General features: G+C 45.0%; 1 protein-coding gene across 2 annotated transcripts in view; it reads right to left on the reverse strand.

The window, feature by feature from the left end:
* The window catches only part of HS1BP3 (HCLS1 binding protein 3), a 110,328-nt gene that overhangs the window by 15,369 nt on the left and 76,175 nt on the right, over positions 1-18,784 (reverse strand). For both annotated transcript variants that reach the window (XM_073568295.1, XM_073568294.1), the window contains exon 5: positions 2,257-2,426. In XM_073568295.1, the coding sequence (XP_073424396.1) occupies positions 2,257-2,426 (170 nt within the window). The remainder of the gene's footprint in view (positions 1-2,256; positions 2,427-18,784) is intronic.

Genomic DNA, 18,784 nt, shown 5'->3' on the forward strand with positions numbered 1-18,784 from the left:
TCTTTTTAAAAAACTGCATCACCTGAAAGGTTTTTGAGCTCATAGATAATGTTTTCAATAGCAAAAGCAGATTAGAAATCTGCTCTATCTATCCATTTATCCATATCTGTCTATCCATATCGTATCTGTACCAAAAAGAATGAAAACCGGGTAGTAAACCAATATATATTCTGTTCTATCTAAATATCTTGATTATTGGATCATAAAAATGATTAAATGTTTGAGGTTCACATTGTACTACAATAAATTTTTCACTTAAATATAAGCAATATGTGTGGGAGTCGGAGTCGTGGAGTCGGAGTCGGAGTCGGTGTAAGGGAAATTGAGGAGTCGGAGTCGGAGTCGCAGGTTTGGCTTACCGACTCCACAGCCCTGCTTGTAACAGAAAGCAGGTTAGTATTACAAATTTTTTAATTAATTGGAGGATCTGAAATAATTTAGCAAGTCTCATTCTGTCTCCTTCAGCCTCTGTTGCCACCATCCCCAGTTATGGTGGAGGTGAGTGGCAGGAGCCTAGATGCCTTGGCTGTATCGGGTTCAGAAATTCCTGATAGTTGCCCCGCAATATAGGAGGTAGCTAACTTCTTCACACAGAAATCAATATGGTATGATCAGTGCTGTCCATGTGTGGACCAATGTTCGTAAATGTGCAAGTGCAGATGAGCATTTTTCCGACACGGACCCAAGGACCATATAGAAAAAATTGACAGCATGCACCATTCTGAGCTAGTTTACGGCAGATGGCTCCTGCTCCTATCCTCAACACAACAAGGGCACACGGCTGTGAAGGTGACTGGCTTGAGAATGCAAACATTGGGCTGAACCCCGCCTTAACCTGCCAGCCTTGGCATAATGGCGTCAAAGGAACAGTAGAAGATGAATATATGTCATGTCTCTCAAAACATATGGTAAACAACTAATCAGATTCTCATTCGGTGGAGAAGTTTACGCTACTTGCCGATTAGTTAGGATGTTTTTGGTGCGGTACTATACTCCATGGTATTACGCAGTATTCACTGTTATTAAACAGACTTTCCAGTAAATTATTTCTGTTTTGATTTCACTTTGGTTGACAGTAAAAAAAATTGAGAGATCATACAGAGAACAACCTACGAGGAAACATACCCAACCCTAAATTATTTATGTAAAAAATACCAATGTGTAGAGGAGATATAACTCTTCTGATGTTTTCCCATTTGCACGGTGCGTCCCATACTAGCGGACGGCAAACCCATCGACAGGCTCAGTATATCATCTGTGTTATGACATGTGGGATTACATGTTCTACTCTACTGAGTCACGAAACGTCTAACCCCCAACCATCGTCTGGAGTAGGGTAGGAAGTTGTAAAACCAGATACAAAATGATTTCTTAAAGTTTACCACCGCACATGGAAAGGTCAGAGGGAACGAAAATGAAAGTGCATTATTAAACGAGTTCTACCCGTTATAGGGGCAGAAACATAGGAATAAGTTCCCTAGTGGTTTGGATGCCTTAACTTTTACCGATTTTCTAATTTGATTTTGGAGGTCAGACGAAGGAAAAAAAACGAGACAAGTCAGAAGTTTACATTGGTAGTAGTCAGTGGGCCAAAAAACCCAGAGGGTCCGGGTACTTTTTAAAGTATTTTCACTAGACTGTTGACAAGACTGAAATGACATTCAAAAAGACTGAAATGAGAATACAAGATCTCCAAATTAAAATCCCAAGGCTGAGCGATCAGAAAAACAGGATACCTTTGTGTAGTCTTATGTCCCCATATTATTTTTGGTAAACCAGATATTGTCTCCTATAAAGTTAATAGGTCAAATTTGATCAAAAGGAAATATCAACCATCTAATTTGGAAAGGATGGGGAGCAAATGGAAGAGGAGGGAAAGAAGGAATCATCACAGGAAAGAGCCCATTGCGCTCTGAACTTAAAGCTCCACAAGCAGATGCATCAGAGAAAAAGGTCCTTGCATTGTTACCCAATTTCTTTGGTTCATGCCTCAAGGACTAGAAAAATCAGGTTCAATTTGGAAAGGAGGATAGGGAGAAGTTAAGAAGAAGGTAAAAGGAATTGCACAGAAAAGGCCCCCGAGCTATGAACCTAAAGCTCCACAAGCTGATAAGTCTGAGAAACATTTCTTGAAAGAAGCAACGAGGAGATCAGTCAACATGACAATGAAGCATGAAACTTACCATAAATACAGATGCATAACATTTTTAAGTATATGTTTTGTTGCATCATTATCAGGTTTTTTCCTTTACTCACCTTCTGACAACTTATAGGTTTTCTTGATTTTGGCCGAATTATTTGCACTTGCTTTAAACAACTCTGAATCTGGATCGACTTCATCATCAAAAAGAGCTAGTGTAGGCTTTGGCGGTAATTTGGGATCTTCAGTTTTCTTAGCAATGAATTTCTTCTTTATTCGTTTTTCCCTGATACGTGACAGAAAATGTTGACATGAAATTTCTTTATTCCGAATAGAGTACACAGCACTGCATAGGCACATGGTATATAATACAATTGGCATTATAAATCCCAACTACAGTATAATTTTCTATTCTTTTGAATGTAAAATGCTGTTTAAATGTTAGTAGGTCTCAGGAAGGAAGCCTGGAAGTCCCATTTCCACCACTGATACAGGGATTACGGTAAATCCACTTTTTATACGCACTGATACACAAAAAAATGTCTGGTTGGGGAGTCAGGACTACCAGGCTTTCTCTACGAGTAGAGGATGGGTGGGATCAGTACTCTAAGGCTTTCCCTATAAGTGGGAGGAGGAAAAAGGACTCACAAGCTTTAAGAGTGGTAAGGGAATCAGGACCTTCAAGCTCTTTCTATAAGTGGGAGGAAGAAGAACTCTCACAAGCTTTCTCTATGAGGGGAAGGGAGAAACAGTACTCTCAGGCTTTGTTTATGAGTGGGTGTGGGAAGCAGGACACAAGCTCTTGCTCTACAATTGAGACTCTCAGGTGTTCTTGATAAAGGTGAGGAGGACCACGTTTTCAATGAGTGGGAAGGAAAAGCAGGACTCTCATGGTCTCTCTAAGTTGGAGGAGAAGGAATCAGAAGCTTTCTTTATGAGTGATGGGGTGCAGCCTGATCCTCAGACTTTCTATATAAGTGGGAAGGGAAGGACTCACAAGCTTTCTCTGGGTGGGAGCGAAAAACAGGACACTCAGGCTTTTCTATAACTGAAAGCAGGGAGGACTCACAAGTTTTCTCTTCATGGGATGGAAAGCAGGGCAGTCATGTTTTCCTTTCAAATGGTAGGGGGAAAAGGACTAATGCCCCCGTCATACTAAGCAAGATCGCTGCTGAGTCACAAGTTTTGTGACGCAACAGCGACCTCAGCAGCGATCTCGCTACGTTTGACAGGTAGCAGCGACCAGGCCCCTGCTGTGAGATCGCTGGTCGTGTCGGAATGACCTGGACATTTTTTTGATTGTTGAGGTCCCGCTGGGTAGCATGTATTGGTATGTTTGACACCTTACCAACGACCTCGATAGCGACTCTGAAGCGAGACACATAGGCGTGGATTTGCGCTGATTCGAGGTCTGAATCGTCAGAGTAGCTGCTATTTGACAGGGTCCCAACGACCGCCGACATCGTTACAAAGGTCGCTACGGGTCGCCGTATTGTTGCTGCTTCGTTGGGAAGATCTGACTGTTTGGCATCTCACCAGCAACCACATAGCGACGCAGCAACGATCACTACCAGGTCGTATCATTGTCGGAATCGCTGTAGCATCGCTTAACAGACTTTCCATATGAGTGGGTGGGACAATCAGGACTCAAGTTTTTCTCTACGAGGGAAATGAAGGGCAAGACTCGCCAGCTCTCTTTTTAGGTGACCTGGCAACAATTCAACATCTTTTCATATAAAAATGCTGAAGCAAGGTTAACAGATTCCAGAAGAGAGGATTTATGGAAGCTCTCATACTGTGCCCGTAGTCCAGATTAGTATACACATTATTATAATGCAGAGTTGTCCAAACTATAATCCAATTTTAATTTAGTTTATACTAACTTTTAGCGGAATACTTGCCTCCTGCTAATTAAGAAGATTTCAAGCAGAGCGGTTAGAGGAAGGAATATTGCATTGTAGTAAACAGCTTTAAGACCAAGTAAAAAACACATTTTATGAAATATTCAATATATTTATCCATATTCACAGGCAAAACTTTTTTTGAAAGGGTCTATTATAACAAAACAAAAAGTCATACTCACCTGCCCATCGCTCCCTCACTATTATAGTTCAGTCGTGTTCCGGTTCAAAGCCTTTAATTCATGTAGCAACTGACACAGACTAGTGACCGCCGGGGACAGTCATATATGTCTGTGACTATATCACTTGAGCAAGATGTAGACACCAACAAGGGACCTGGAGAGTCTTAGAAATGGACCATCGGTAGATTAAGGGGGCGAGCATTAATTCTTTAGTTGCTTTAGAACCCTTAAAGTTGATTTTACCATAATTTTGACTGGCCGGATAACACCTTTAAATGGTTAAAGCTTTACATTGCCATTAGTTTCCTGTTGGCAAAAGAGTGTGGACTGTCAGATATGTCATAAAAAGTGTGATGGGTGTGTTGTCTTAAGGCACCGATAGACTTCAAATAATAGTTGGTCAAACCAAATGATTTCGACACGACCGGCCTTCTTTTCGCCTGACGTTGCGCGAAAGCAGAATTGTTGGAATCTATCTCATGCGTCTTTCCAAGTTTAACTCTGAGACCTCTACGAATCTCAAAGCCTAGATAAATGCTAACTGAAAACTGTTTTTGTTAGAAAAATGGGAATTCATTTTTTTAAGTTTCTAGTTTTATTTTGTTAGAAACTAAAATTGAGAAAAACGGATGATTCCTCAGGTGAAATTCAATGAACTATCGTACACCGGCTGAACATCGGTCGAAGCAACAACCATCTTTACTGAGCCATCTAGTATGTATGGCACCTCTCTCTCTCTCTCTCTCTATATATATATATATATATATATATTTTTTTTTTTTTTAACATCCAACTTTTGCAGATTAATAAAATGTCATTTAAATAGGATTAAGGGAGGTTTAGCTTAGCTTTCGGAACTTTTGCCGAGGTCGTGCTTTTTCTTCACATATGGGAGATGTAGTGAGGACTAATTCAATATCCCCACTACTTATTGATAAGCCGCTATGTGCATGCTATGTATCTTATTTTAAGGTTTCCATATGAAATTCCAGAAAAAAAAATGTAAGTTGGCATCTTTATTATCATTGTTAGCAATGTTCAATGACCCTGAAAATATCAAATACTTGTTTGCTATGCTACACCCTTGTACGGTCAATGTGCATGTGAATTTAGAGGGTTCAGGAAATGGGACCCCAGGATGATCTACGTGAAATAATGATGATTATTTCCAAACTTGTATATTAAAAAATTGTGTCTCTGTTGTCTTGTGATCCATCGAGAGGAATTCTTATACAAATGAGCTTGCAAATACAAGAGCTTGGTCTGCACTTAGCTCTCCAGCCGCTTTCTCCTCCCGGCATCGGCCTCCTGCTAGTGACTGACAGGTCACTCGTCTCTGTGCCCTGCCCTGCTGCCCCGGCTGACATCTTGCTCAGACACAGTCAGTCTAGGAGCAGCACTAACCTAATCCTAATATTGTCACAAAAGACAAAATATCCATCTGTGCACGCCCCTTCCCAGGGAGTGATGGAGCCTGCGCGAGGTTCCCTTTAAATCCCAATGATATCTATCGATTACTGGTACAAGCTTCTTGATCTCCCCTAAACATAAAAACTGATAATATAGCCAGTACTTTACATTGCATTTTTGGAACTTTTTGTAGACATCTTGGCTGCTTTTATGACATATATTCACCATGGGAGGCCGAATTCGAATGACTCCACGAGTAGAACAGTCGCTGAGAATAGAACAGTACACAGAAGAACAGTCCGTGTTCCTATAAAAGGCCTGGTTAAACGACTTCAAGTGCTAGAACTCAGTAGTAAACTTTAGTTAAGAGCTTTTCCTGGTAAGGAACTAAATGTCCTAATGAAGTGTTTCCATATCTTAGCAACTGGGAAAAGTGCTTGTCAGATGACGAGACTGGAATCATAACACATTCCGAGAGAGCAGTGTGTTTAGACGTGTGCCTGCCCTCACCGCCTCCCCGTCAGGCGCACACACACGGGGCAGATTGGCTTGTCGGAAAGCTAGCGGCTTCTTTAGCGCAACCATTGTCATTTTTCTATCTTTTGTTTGCAACGGATGCTGAGCGTTGGCACTAAATCCAAGGTGACGTAAATGATCAAGTAAACCTACACCGTTAAATTAAAACTAACCTTTTATAAACAGTCGGTAAATCTAAAAATAAAACACGAATAAGACATACTTTCACGAGTTTTTTAAATATTCCAAATAGCTGGAAGAGAAATGAATTGCTGCGCAGCAGTCTGACAGCTTCCAGACTACACAGCCTGGCAGTAAATTAATTATTGCTGTTTTTAATTTTATTTCTGTTATTTAAATGTTCCAGGAGAAAATCAAAGCTAAAAGTGTGTCACGGACGTGGTTTGTGGAACCACTGTGCCACGGACCGTGGAGAGCCTGGAGGGGCGAAACTAAGCGAATACCTGACGGTTCAACGAGAGCCTCTGATGGTGAAGTTAGACTTGGCTCCCGATGAACGCCAGGTGCCCCTCCAGGACAGACCAACGGATGCGCAGCAGCTGGACCCAGAGGACCGACTGGAGGGAGCGGCTGGCTGGGTTTCTATTAAAATGCAGCAGACAGTTCGCATACAAGTGCAGCAGGCAGGGTCTGCAACAGATTGCAGCAAGCAGGGTCTGCATCAGAGTGCAGCAGGCAGGGTCTGCATCAGAGTGCAGCAGGCAGGGTCTGCATCAGAGTGCAGCAGGCAGGGTCTGCAGTAGAGTACAGCGGAGACTGGTATGCAACCTTACACAACTTAAACTGCGAAACAGGAAGGTTGCTCAGGCATCTCCCCAGTGGGGAGGAAGCAATATATACATAATGTCCCACAACTATTGGCTGGGGAGGAAATAGCAAGTGCCCTCTAAGGCCTGTTTCATACCTCAGTTGTTTGACATCATTTTTTTGGCGGATCCGGTTTTTTCCCCCCACAGACTTGCATTAGCGGCGGATTTTGACTGATGGTCGTCCGTTGCATCCGTTTTATGATGGATCTGTTTGAACTTTAGCATCCGCCGGGTGGAGTAGACGGACAATGTAACTTATTTTGCAGCGGCGGACCGCTATTTTAAACTGCGCATGCCCGGAAGATTTTCCCTTTCATACATTTTAACCCTAAACGGCGTCCTGGAAGTCTCTCTCTCCTGCGTTGAAATGGCGGATAGCAACGGATCCGTCGCTGTCCGCCATGTGATATAATGGACGCCTATGGGCGACAGATCTGTTGGGAACCGTTAACTGACGGAATCCGCCAACGGATTCCACTTTTTTACACTGAGCGTGCCCGGAAGAGATTCCATTCATGTCATTTAACCCCAAAACCCGTTCTCTCTCTCTCTCTAGCTCTCCTTTTTTCCAGACATCTGTTCCATTAAATTTCATACACTGGCGGATCCGTCCACAAAACCGATCCGGTGCATCCGTTTGTTACATAGCGGAAACAGATCCGTTTTTCCCACTCTAGGCGGATTTCAACAGACGTCAAACAACTGAGGTGTGAAACAGGCCTTAGAGGGCGGGAGTGCACCCGCGCGTGTCCTAAGGACATGGCTAGAGGACCGGCTGGAAGCATGCAGAGCATGGGGAAGGGAAGAACTGACCGAAACATGGGTGAGTGAAGAGACACACCGGGGACCCTGCCTGTCAGAGCAGGACTCCGGTGTGGTGCTAACAAAGTGAAATGAAGCAAACCTATAATTTAAAGGCGTTGTCCAAGTTTTAGAGGAGGGACTGCTGCCGTATCTTCCTAGTATTTAGCATGCGTGTTGATCACCTGTGTGGAGTACTGTACATGCATGTACAGTACTTACAGCCTTAAGAGCTCCTACAATGGAAGAAAAAAAACACAAGTGCAGTGTAAGGTTGATGAGGCCACCGATTGGCTGCAGTGGTCACATACTGATGCTTGTAAACAAAGACTGGGGGGCGGGCTGATCACAGCCACTGATCTCATGCTTTGCACTTGAGGAGGGGTAAACACCCCAAAACACGTCTGCAAATAGAGCATCTGGGTTTGCCATTTACCCTAAGGCTACTTTCACACTTCAGGTTTTCGGCGTCAGGCGCGATCCGGCGTCGTGCCGGAACGCCGGATCCGGCAAATGTTTAGTAAAACCGGATGTGACGGATCCGGTTTTCTGCCGGATCCGTCTTTTTCTTGACAGACAAAACCGGATCCGTCTCATCCGGTTCATCCGTTTTTCTATCCGTTTTTCGACGGATTACGCCGGATCCGGTTTTTAAAATTGACCCTTGTGGCCTTCCGAACGGGATTGGCTACTGGAAAACTATATATAGCATGTTCCTACAGCCCTTCTTTGACAGGTTGTAGAGGAGAAAGTGCAGGTTGGAGAGAAGAGCAAGTTACTGGCGAAGATGGATGTTGTCATTGGAAATATTTTGAAGAATTTGGCGGATTTTATAGCGGAGGCGAATCGTTTGAGGGTGATTGTTCTGGAGAAGGAGAGAGCGAGACAGCAGCGCATCAGGCATCGTAGACGACGTTTGTGGATCCACCCCATCACAGCCAAGAGAATGACGCGTGGGGTCTATTCTACACTCTGCATGGACCTTCGACGAAACCCGGATAAATTTTTTGGATATGTTAGGATGAAAATGGAGAATTTTGATTACTTGGTGGAGCGCATTGCACACCTCATAAGAAAAGCAGACACCTATTGCCGCTTCTCTGTTTCACCCACAGAGCGTCTGATGGTGACTTTAAGGTAAGCCACATTTATTGGATGTGATCGCATCAGAGCACACTTTCACTGCAATCTTGTTGGTGGTAGTTTGTATCTCCAAGTGTTATAGCTCAGTTTTGGTATGTAATGCTGTGATTTAAAACTAATTTATTGTTTTTTAATTCCCCACAGATTTCTTGCAACTGGAGAATCCCTTTCGTCACTGCATTTCCAGTACAGACTCGGGATTTCCACCATATCTGGAATTGTGAAGTACACATGCCGTGCACTGTGGGACTCCTTAGCTGAAGAGTTTTTACCAGAGCCCACAACAGAGAGGTGGATTGAAATTGCTGACAAGTTTCAACAGATATGTCAGTTTCCCAACTGCTTGGGCGCTGTGGACGGGAAACATATCCGCATTGTAAAGCCAGCTGGATCGGGATCGGAATATTTCAATTACAAGAAATATTTTTCAATTGTCCTCATGGCCATCGCTGACGCGGAATACAAATTTATTGCGGTTGATATTGGGGCCTATGGCCGCTCCAATGACTCTCAAGTTTTCAAACTGTCTGCCATGGGGCGTAAACTGTATGGAAACACCTTCCAGTTCCCACCACCTAGACCGCTGCCGCAAACATCTGGTCCACCTATGCCATTTGTCTGTGTAGGGGATGAAGCCTTCCAGCTGTCAGAACACCTTTTGAAACCGTACTCTAGCAGAGGATTGACAAGACCAAAACGCATTTTTAATTACCGCCTCACAAGAGCAAGAAGAATGGTTGAATGTACCTTTGGTATTCTGACAGCCAAATGGCGGGTCCTATTGACTGCGATCAACCTCAAGACAGAAACTGTGGACGAGGTGATCAAAGCGTGCGTGGTACTCCACAATTTTGTTATCTGCAAGGAACCCATTTCCATTGAGGACACCTCTGAAGAAACCACCTTGCAAGATTACCATGACATTACCACTAGAAGTTCTGTGACGGTTTCAGTAATGAAGGACAATTTTGCACTATACTTTATGTCACCTCAAGGCAGAGTACACTGGCAGGATGACAGAGTGTGAAAGATTTGTGCCCTAACCAAACTTGTGTACCTTCTGTACCAACAGTATATACCTTTGCCAACCAAAGTTGGCTATCTTGTCATGGTCTCTATTTTTAGCTTTAGGCCACAGGTGTGTACCTGGTTGTGTTTTATGCAAAGTATTTCACCTTTTAACAAAAGTTGTGTACATTGTTATGAAATCACCAACAATAAACACAACTTTTTAGGTGAAATACTTTGCTTCAAACACAACCAGGAACACAACTGTGGCAAAAAGCTAAAATTTACCCACAGTTATATACCTAGTTTTGAATACCATTTCACCTTTTAAATACCCTGTATTTAACCTTTTTCGCCGCAGAAAGAAATGACAGACAACCAGTGTAAAATAATTTAACTTTTATTGAAAAATGTTTTTTTTAGTAAACTTTTTTAAAATATTAATAAACTTGTTTAATAAAGCTTTGAAACCATAAAACTGGTCATTTTTATTTAAATACACACATTATAAATCTGTGTAGTGTGTGGTGGAAATACTGCTGGAGGGGCTGCGGGACACTTCGACACTGGGAGTGTGGAGAGAGGACTGGGATCGTGGTGGGGAAGGAACAGTTAGAGGTGAAGGTGTGGAAAAAACTACAGAATGGGTGGACATGTGGGAAGCAGAAGAGGTGGTGGGTGGTGGAGTGGAGGGTTGGGCAGGGACTGTAGGAGCAGATGATGTTGATGGCAAGTTGTATGGGGAAGGAGTTTGGTACGGGGCAGGTTGCTGGAAGTGGGGAGATGTCTGGTACGGGGCAGGTTGCTGGAAGTGGGGAGATGTCTGGTACGGGGCAGGTTGCTGGAAGTGGGGAGATGTCTGGTACAGGGCAGGTTGCTGGAAGTGGGGAGATGTCTGGTACTGGGGAGGTTGCTGGTACTGGGGAGTTTGCAGGTACTGGGGAGGTTGCTGGTACTGGGGAGGTTGCTGGTACTGGGGAGGTTGCTGGTACTGGGGAGGTTGCTGGTGCTGGGGAGGTTGCTGGTGCTGGGGAGGTTGCTGGTGCTGGGGAGGTGGATGGTGCTGGGGAGGTGGATGGTATGTAATAGGAGGGGGAGGATGGAAAGTGGCTGGAGGGGGTGTAGATGTAATAGGAGGTGGAGGATGGAAAGTGGCTGGAGGGGGTGCAGATGTAATAGGAGGGGGAGGATGGAAAGTGGCTGGAGGGGGTGCAGGTGGAGGAACTACTGTGGTGGGAGGAGGAGGTTGGGAGGTAACTTGCTGGAGAGCAGCGTGGCATGAATGCATTACATGCATCTGCTGGGCAGGAGAGAGCGTTTCCATGTGCTCCACAACAGACCTGAAAAAGGTGTGGTTTGGCGAAGATCTTGCTTCTGAATGCATGGTTTGCAGAAGTGTCTTCACCTCCAGAATGCTGGAGTTGATCTGCTGATAGCCTGCAGAGATTTGCTCTGACAAGACTTTTAGACAGTTCTGGAAAGATGCATTCAGATGCAAGAACTCTGGCGCATAAGTCTTTTCCTGACCCCTCTGCCGCTGCCGCCCAGTACCCGCAGGTGTACTAGAGGTGGCAGGGGCAGATGGGTGGGGTAAAGGGTAAGCGATCTCCTCACCAGCAGCTTCATGTAATGTAGGCGGCCACGATGCTCCTGTGCTGGTGGATGGGACAGATGGGTCGAATGTGTGGGAAGGCTGGGAAGGTGCAGATGTACCGGGGCGGTCGAAGTGTCCCTCGGTGCCGGTCTCCTCAGGGATCGCCTCAGAAGGGTCCAATCGTGCAGGCTCCCGAGTGCTGCTCACCGTGCTGTGGAATAAAGAGAAAAAAAAACAATTAAAATAGTGACATGGTATGTCCCTGGCTGAAAAAAAAAAGTTACATCTAAACATTTTTTTGTCACATGTGGTGTGTAATATTTACCTTCTGGTGAGCATTGTCTCCCGGAGGAACGACAGGGCTCGTGCGTACTTGTACTTGCTCCTGCGTCCTCCAGATCCACTCGGGGCCCGCATCTCTTTATTGAACTCCTTCTTGAAACGATCCCTCACAGACAGCCACCGCTTCACAATTCTCTCCCCTGAAACGAGAAAGGACAAAGTGGTTAGTATACAACATCAGTGTTTCCCAAACTCCAGTCCTCATGGTCCCCAGGGGTCATGTTTTCAGGATTTCCAAAGTAAATAGAAATCCTGAACACATGATCCGTGGGGACCACAAGGACTGGAGTTCGGGAAACACTGGTTTAAATCAAGTAACCGGTACTGTATATACTTACGCTCTTTAATCTGGGCCCGAGCTTCGAGGTCCTCCCAGCGGTCCACAAGGAGAGAACAGATTTCCTCCCAGAGTCGTCGGGTAACGATCAGGTCAGCGTGGCGTCGGTCAGCCATATTCCAGAGCGGCTCCCTTTCTCTGACGAGATCGATGAGGCGGTCCACATCAATCCCTCCATCCTCACCGTCAGAGTCGGGAGCACGCTGTGAAGGCTGTTAAAGAAAAAGACAAAAATAACATAATTAGCCTCCACAAAAGAAATGAAATAAAAAGTGCAAAAAAAACAAAGCAAAAATATTTATACTTACACGCTGGTGACCGCCGCGTTGCTGTCGCCGACGACCCTGGGAGGCACTGCGAGGACCTCTTGGCCGAGCACCAGATTGGGAAGACTAGAGAAGAAAACAAAAAATGTTATGTCTTTGGATGTAGGCATTTGTTTGCTGTGTGTGGTCTGCAGAACATTGTTTTCTATGTGTTGTGTGTAGTGTGATGTTGTGTTTCTGCATTTGATGCAAAAAACTTACCAATTGTGAGCCCACTCCAAGTGTCTGTTCACCCCTTCCTTCTTCTTCTGGGAGCTCCTCTTCATCTTGTGATTCCTGTTTTGAAATAAAAGGCAATGAATACACATATATTACAGAGATGATGGATTTTGGAAATAAAAACTTACCGTCAAACGCTGACGATGCGAGGGAGGGCTCCCAGAAGATGTGCTGTCTTCCTGCTGGCCAGACTCCATGGCTGTGGGTGGTGTTTCTGCTGCTGCCATTGCTGCTGCTGCTGCTGCATCTATTGGGCGGCTGTTGAATAAAGAGAAACAAAGGGCCAATGAATATCTTGATATTCCATAGCCCTAGTTTGGAGGAATGGGGGATTTGATAATTACCGTCTCTCATCTGCTGCTGGACTCCCCTCCCGTTGTTCAGCATGCTGCTCCATTTGGGGTGGTGCTGATGGTGCTGATGCTGCAGATGTCTGCTGCCTTCTCCTGCTCCTGGTTCTTGGCTTGGGTGGCATGTTGGGTGTGGCTGAGGGTCCCATTGTCTTGCTTTTATATATGTCCTGTGGGCAGAGCTACTGAGCATGCTCAGACCAAAGAAACCGGATCCGGCGCATTGCGGCGCTCATAGGCTTTCATTGTATGAAAAAGCCGGACACGCCGGATCCGGCGTGTCCGGCTTTTTCGACGGAGACAAAAAACGTTACAGTCTCCGTTTTTTCCAGACGCCGGATCGCGTCACATTGCCGGATCCGGCGAAAATCGGATGAAACGCATGGCCATCCGGCTCGATCCGGCTCTAATGCAAGTCAATGGGGGGGAAACCGGATCCGGCATTGCATTTCGACGGATCCGGTTTTAGTCAAAAGCGCCGGATCGCGCCTGAAGCCGAAAACCTGATGTGTGAAAGAGGCCAAAGTCACATAGCAAGGCTCGTTCCGGGGTCAATATAGACTTTTAGGATTACTACTTCCAGGAGGCGGCACCCTGGGGGAGGGGCATCCTCAAATCATAAGAGCCCATTTCATTTGATCAATTGTGTTTCATTTATTGCTATAAATAAGCATTTTCTAACTCTTGAATTCTTCACCACTGCACTGGACAGGTTATTGATGTTCGCTAGGTCAACACTTCAAAGTAATGACAGAGACTAAAGCCCCCGTCACATACAGCGAGATCGTTGCTGAGTCACAAGTTTTGTGACGCAACAGCGATCTCACCAGTGATATCGCCGTGTGTGACAGGTATCAGTGACCGGCCCATCCGGCCCATCCGCCGGGTATCACTGATCGTTCTGGAAAGCCCTGGACATTTTTTTTGATAGTTGGTCTCCCGCTGGCCAGCATGCATCGCTGCGTGTGGCAGGCGGGAGACCAGCGGTCAGCGAGCTGGTAACCAAAGTAAACAGTGGGTTTCTAAGCGCTGCACGGCACTTAGAAACCCGCAGTGTACCTTAGATACCAGCGCGCTGGTGCAGGGAGCTAGTAACCAAGGTAAACAGCGGGTTTCTAAGCACCGCACGGCACTTAGAAACCCGCAGTGAACCTTAGATACCAGCGCGCTGGTGCAGGGAGCTAGTAACCAAGGTAAACAGCGGGTTTCTAAGCACCGCACAGCACTTAGAAACCCGCAGTGTACCTTAGATACCAGCGCGCTGGTGCAGGGAGCTAGTAACCAAGGTAAACAGCGGGTTTCTAAGCACCGCACGGCACTTAGAAACCCGCAGTGTACCTTAGATACCAGCGCGCTGGTGCAGGGAGCTAGTAACCAAGGTAAACAGCGGGTTTCTAAGCACCGCACAGCACTTAGAAACCCGCAGTGTACCTTAGATACCAGCGCGCTGGTGCAGGGAGCTAGTAATCAAGGTAAACAGCGGGTTTCTAAGCACCGCACGGCACTTAGAAACCCGCAGTGTACCTTAGATACCAGCGCGCTGGTGCAGGGAGCTAGTAACCAAGGTAAACAGCGGGTTTCTAAGCACCGCACAGCACTTAGAAACCCGCAGTGTACCTTAGATACCAGCGCGCTGGTGCAGGGAGCTAGTAACCAAGGTAAACAGCGGGTTTCTAAGCGCCGCACTTAGAAACCCACTGTTTACCTTGGTTACCAGCTCCCTGCACCAACGCACTGATATCTAAGGTACACTGTGGGTAACTAAGCGACGCCCTCGCTTGTTACCCGTGTCGTCGCTGGTCCTCATCGCTGGTGAGATCTGCATGTTTGGCAGTTCACCAGCGATCATGTAGCGACACACCAGCGATCCTGACAAGGTCATATCGTTGTCGTGATCGCTGCTGCGTCGCTATGTGTGACGGGGGCCTAAGGGAGCATCGGTGATGGTGTGGTACGAAATTGGAAAGAGCCACTATCAGCACAGAATGACTGTTCAAACCAAGTACAGGTGCTTGGTGCAACCTAGGTGTGGCCAAACATTAAAGTTCACCTTCCCTCCTACTTGTTTCCCTCTTGCTCCATCCCTTCCACTCTTTTTGATTAACAGCTATGACTTTATAGGCTGTTCGGCAGGCAGGCCAGTAAATGGATATATCCAATCAGTCGTAATGAGCGAGTGTGCTCGAATAGGGAGTTATCCAAGCATGGTTGGGTGTTATCCGAGTATCTCGGGCGTGTTTGAGTAACATCTATGCAGATCACTAAAGGACCTATGCTAGGTGGTGGTGAGCGCGCGTGCTTGGATATAGTGTTACCTGAGCAAAAGTTCACATACCCTGGAGATTTTGGCCTGATAACATGCACAGAAGTTGACACAAATGGGTTTGACTGGCTACAAAAGGTAACATCCTCACCTGTGACGTGTGACAAACGCCAGGAAAATTGTTCCGGATGCAAAGAAAAACCCACAAATAGCATCAGCTGAAATACTGGACTCTCTGAAAACTAGCAGCGTGGCTGTTTCAAGACGCACAATAAGGAGGCACTTGAAGAAAAATGGGATATCGTATCCATCCAAACCATTCCAACAACACGGCAAAACATATGTAAACTGTTAGCGGTTGTGTAGCTAGATCTTTGAGAAGCTCTGGTGCCATTTTTTTTTATCTATTGGTACACTTCCGATATTTCGACACCTAGTTCTACAAAGCCTGTAAGACAGCTAAGTGTGGAGTGAAACTTTTCATTGAAATGTGAAATCCGCCCAAGAACTTGGCAATGACTTATAAACATCCCATGGATTGTGAAATGGAAATGTTTGCTATTTATAAAAGTGTTAGATTTCTGCCATAAATGTTTCTGGGGCTTCCAAAATTAGAGACAATAAACTGGCAAAAAGACAATAAAATAGGGAGAGAATGGTTGTCTGGTGATCTACTTTAGGGTCTCTGATGCCACTGTTGAGTTATACTACTCTTATCTAGGTGTCAGTAGAGTATGTTTGCATTTGTCAGATTTCCACATGAAATTCACACCCCAATGGGGATTACACAGCCAAATTTACACGCATTAGAAAGTGTCTGTTTAGGTAGAGACTTTTTGCTGAGTTTTCGGAGCTTTTGAGGAATTTTGACATTTGGAAGATTTGGAGACTAATCCAAAAAACTCTGAAAAACTTTGTATGTGCACAGTCAGCTTTGTTTTTTTTTTAAAGGTTCCTTCTTTGGGGTTGTTTTTGGAGGAGTTTTCCATTTCCTGAGAGTTTTTCAAGAATTTTTGAAGGGTTTTTTTTTTTGTTTTTCATCTTTTAAGCATTATTTGCAGGCGTATGATTGGACAAATTACACCAGGAGCTCCTTCAAAAAAGTGACTTGCACTTTTTTTTCTCCCACCAGAAATTTTTCAAAACCTGAAGTGGAAGAAAAACACCAAAAACATTGGACATTTGAACAGCAGAGTGGCTTTACAACAGAAATGAATAGTATGAGTATTTCAACCATTTTTTTTTGCTATTTTTGAGGTGTCCTTTGGCGAGAATTTCTTACATTTCCACTACAGAATGATTTTAGGATTGAGGATGATCTCCAAATATCTTCCATTTGGGACGATAGGTTGGATGTTTTTACAAGCCATGGTTTGCCATAACAGAAAAGCAGAGACGAGCCGCTTACCCCTGAAGATGACAAGAATCTACTTATTTATGGCGGAGTCTTGTAGGATAATGGCCAAAGAACAGTTTGGGCAACAGTCGTGTTAATATGAGAGACAACTGTTTTATTTGTTCAGGTCATGGACCCTTTACAAGCTACTACTTCCATGTCTTGGAATATGTCTTTAAGTATTAAGACATGGTAAAAAAGTAAAATTTGAAAATGGCATGTCTTCTTGGACTGGACCGCCCTGGTCTTCCAATGCTGAAAAGTGAACATTACCAACCTTCCTTCTGGCTAAAGTTTTGACTCACCGCTTTCTTGGGTGAAGTTTATATTAGGTAATATTACTCACACCCTCTAGTGAAGGTCCCATTGTGAAGCAAAAGCTAAAGAGATGCTTTGGGGGGACCTTCTTCCTGAGTTACATCTATATTGTTACAGATCAGGGTCTTCAATGGGTTTTCCATGACCATCTTTAACTGAAACTAGGACTTTGGCTGGTTTCACACTTGCGTTTTTTTGCGCTGGATTTTAGCGCTAAAAAACGCATGCGTTTTTTCCCCCTATATTTTGCATGGGATGCACTTATGTGCGCATACACATGCGTTTGTATGCGTTTTTCCGAGCATGCGTTTTTTTGTGGTGTGCGCTCGGGCGCACAAAATGCATCCTGTTGCATTTTTTGGGCGTCCCACTTGCCTCAAAAAAATGCATGCGCGCGCAATGCGTTTTTTTACAGCAAGACACCCATTATAAGTCTATGGGTGTGCATATGTGCGCATTGCCATGCTCATGTATGCGTTTTTTTGTGCATGCGTTTTTTTGTTGACCATTAGTTAGACAATGGAATTTAGGGGTTTGGGTTATAGTTAGGGTTAGTTAAGGGGGTTTAGGGTTAGAGTTAGTATGGTTTGGTTAAGGGTTAGGGTTTAGGGTTTGGTAAAGGGTTAGGGTTAGTATGGTTTGGTTCAGGGTTAGGGTATGGTTTGGTTAAGGGTTAGGGTCAGGGTTAGTAAAGTCATGGTTTGGGTTAGTGTGAGGGGCCAACTAATGTTGGAAAAAAACGCAAACGCGGTAAAAACGCACTAAAAACGCATACAAACGCATAAAAACGCTGCGTTTTTTTCATGCATGCTCATAAAAATGCTTGGAAAAAACGCAGCATTTGTACGCGTTTGTATGCGGTTTTTCCATGTGTTTTTTTGCAGGAAAAACGCGCTGCAAAAAAAGAGCAAGTGTGAAAGTAGCCTTAAACCTCTAAAATCAAGACCTTTTCTGTTATTCACTGCCACAATGTTCCATTGTTTTCCCGTTCTTCGATATTTTACTACTTCCCGAATACTCTAATCGTCCTATTCTTAGGGTGGCATGTACGTAAGAGGGGGTGCGCCACTTAAGGGCCCGTTACACACAGCAATCTCGCCAGCGAGATCGTGCTGGATCGTCCTGGCCCGTTTTTTCATCTTTGTTCTCCCGCTGGCCAGCGCGCATTGCTGCGTGTGGCAGGGGGAGCCAGTGATGAGCGATGCTGCACACTGGTTACCAACGTAAGACTGGAGTAGCAGATAGCAGAGCTACGCCGGTCTGTCTGCGCCGCTCTGCCTCCACCTCCTGCCCTGCCCCGCGGCCCTTAGAAACCCGATGTTTACGTTGGTAACCAGCGTGCTTGCTGGTCCTGATCGCTGGAGGGGCTGCCTATGTGACAGCTCACCAGCGATCAGCTAACAATGTCCCAGCGATCCCATCCACGTCGAATCGTTGGTGGGATCGTTGGGACATCGTTATGTGTAACGGTACCCTTAGACTATACATGGTTAAGGGCCATGTGCATTGCACAATTATTGTGAACGATTGTTTCCGGACGACTGAGCAGTCTAAACAGACTGCCGATCACTCGACAAATTAGCAAAACCCTCATTTGTCAGGTGAAATAATCTTCAGTGCTGCATAAAAGATAATTGTTCTCGGCAGCTCTTTGTTCTGTATAAACAGGACTTGAGCTGCCGAGAACAATGACATCCTATGAGAACTG

This window comes from Dendrobates tinctorius, unplaced genomic scaffold (genome assembly GCF_039654945.1).
Source record: "Dendrobates tinctorius isolate UK_male_01 unplaced genomic scaffold, ASM3965494v1 ptg000021l, whole genome shotgun sequence".
Taxonomy (NCBI): Eukaryota; Metazoa; Chordata; class Amphibia; order Anura; family Dendrobatidae; genus Dendrobates; species Dendrobates tinctorius.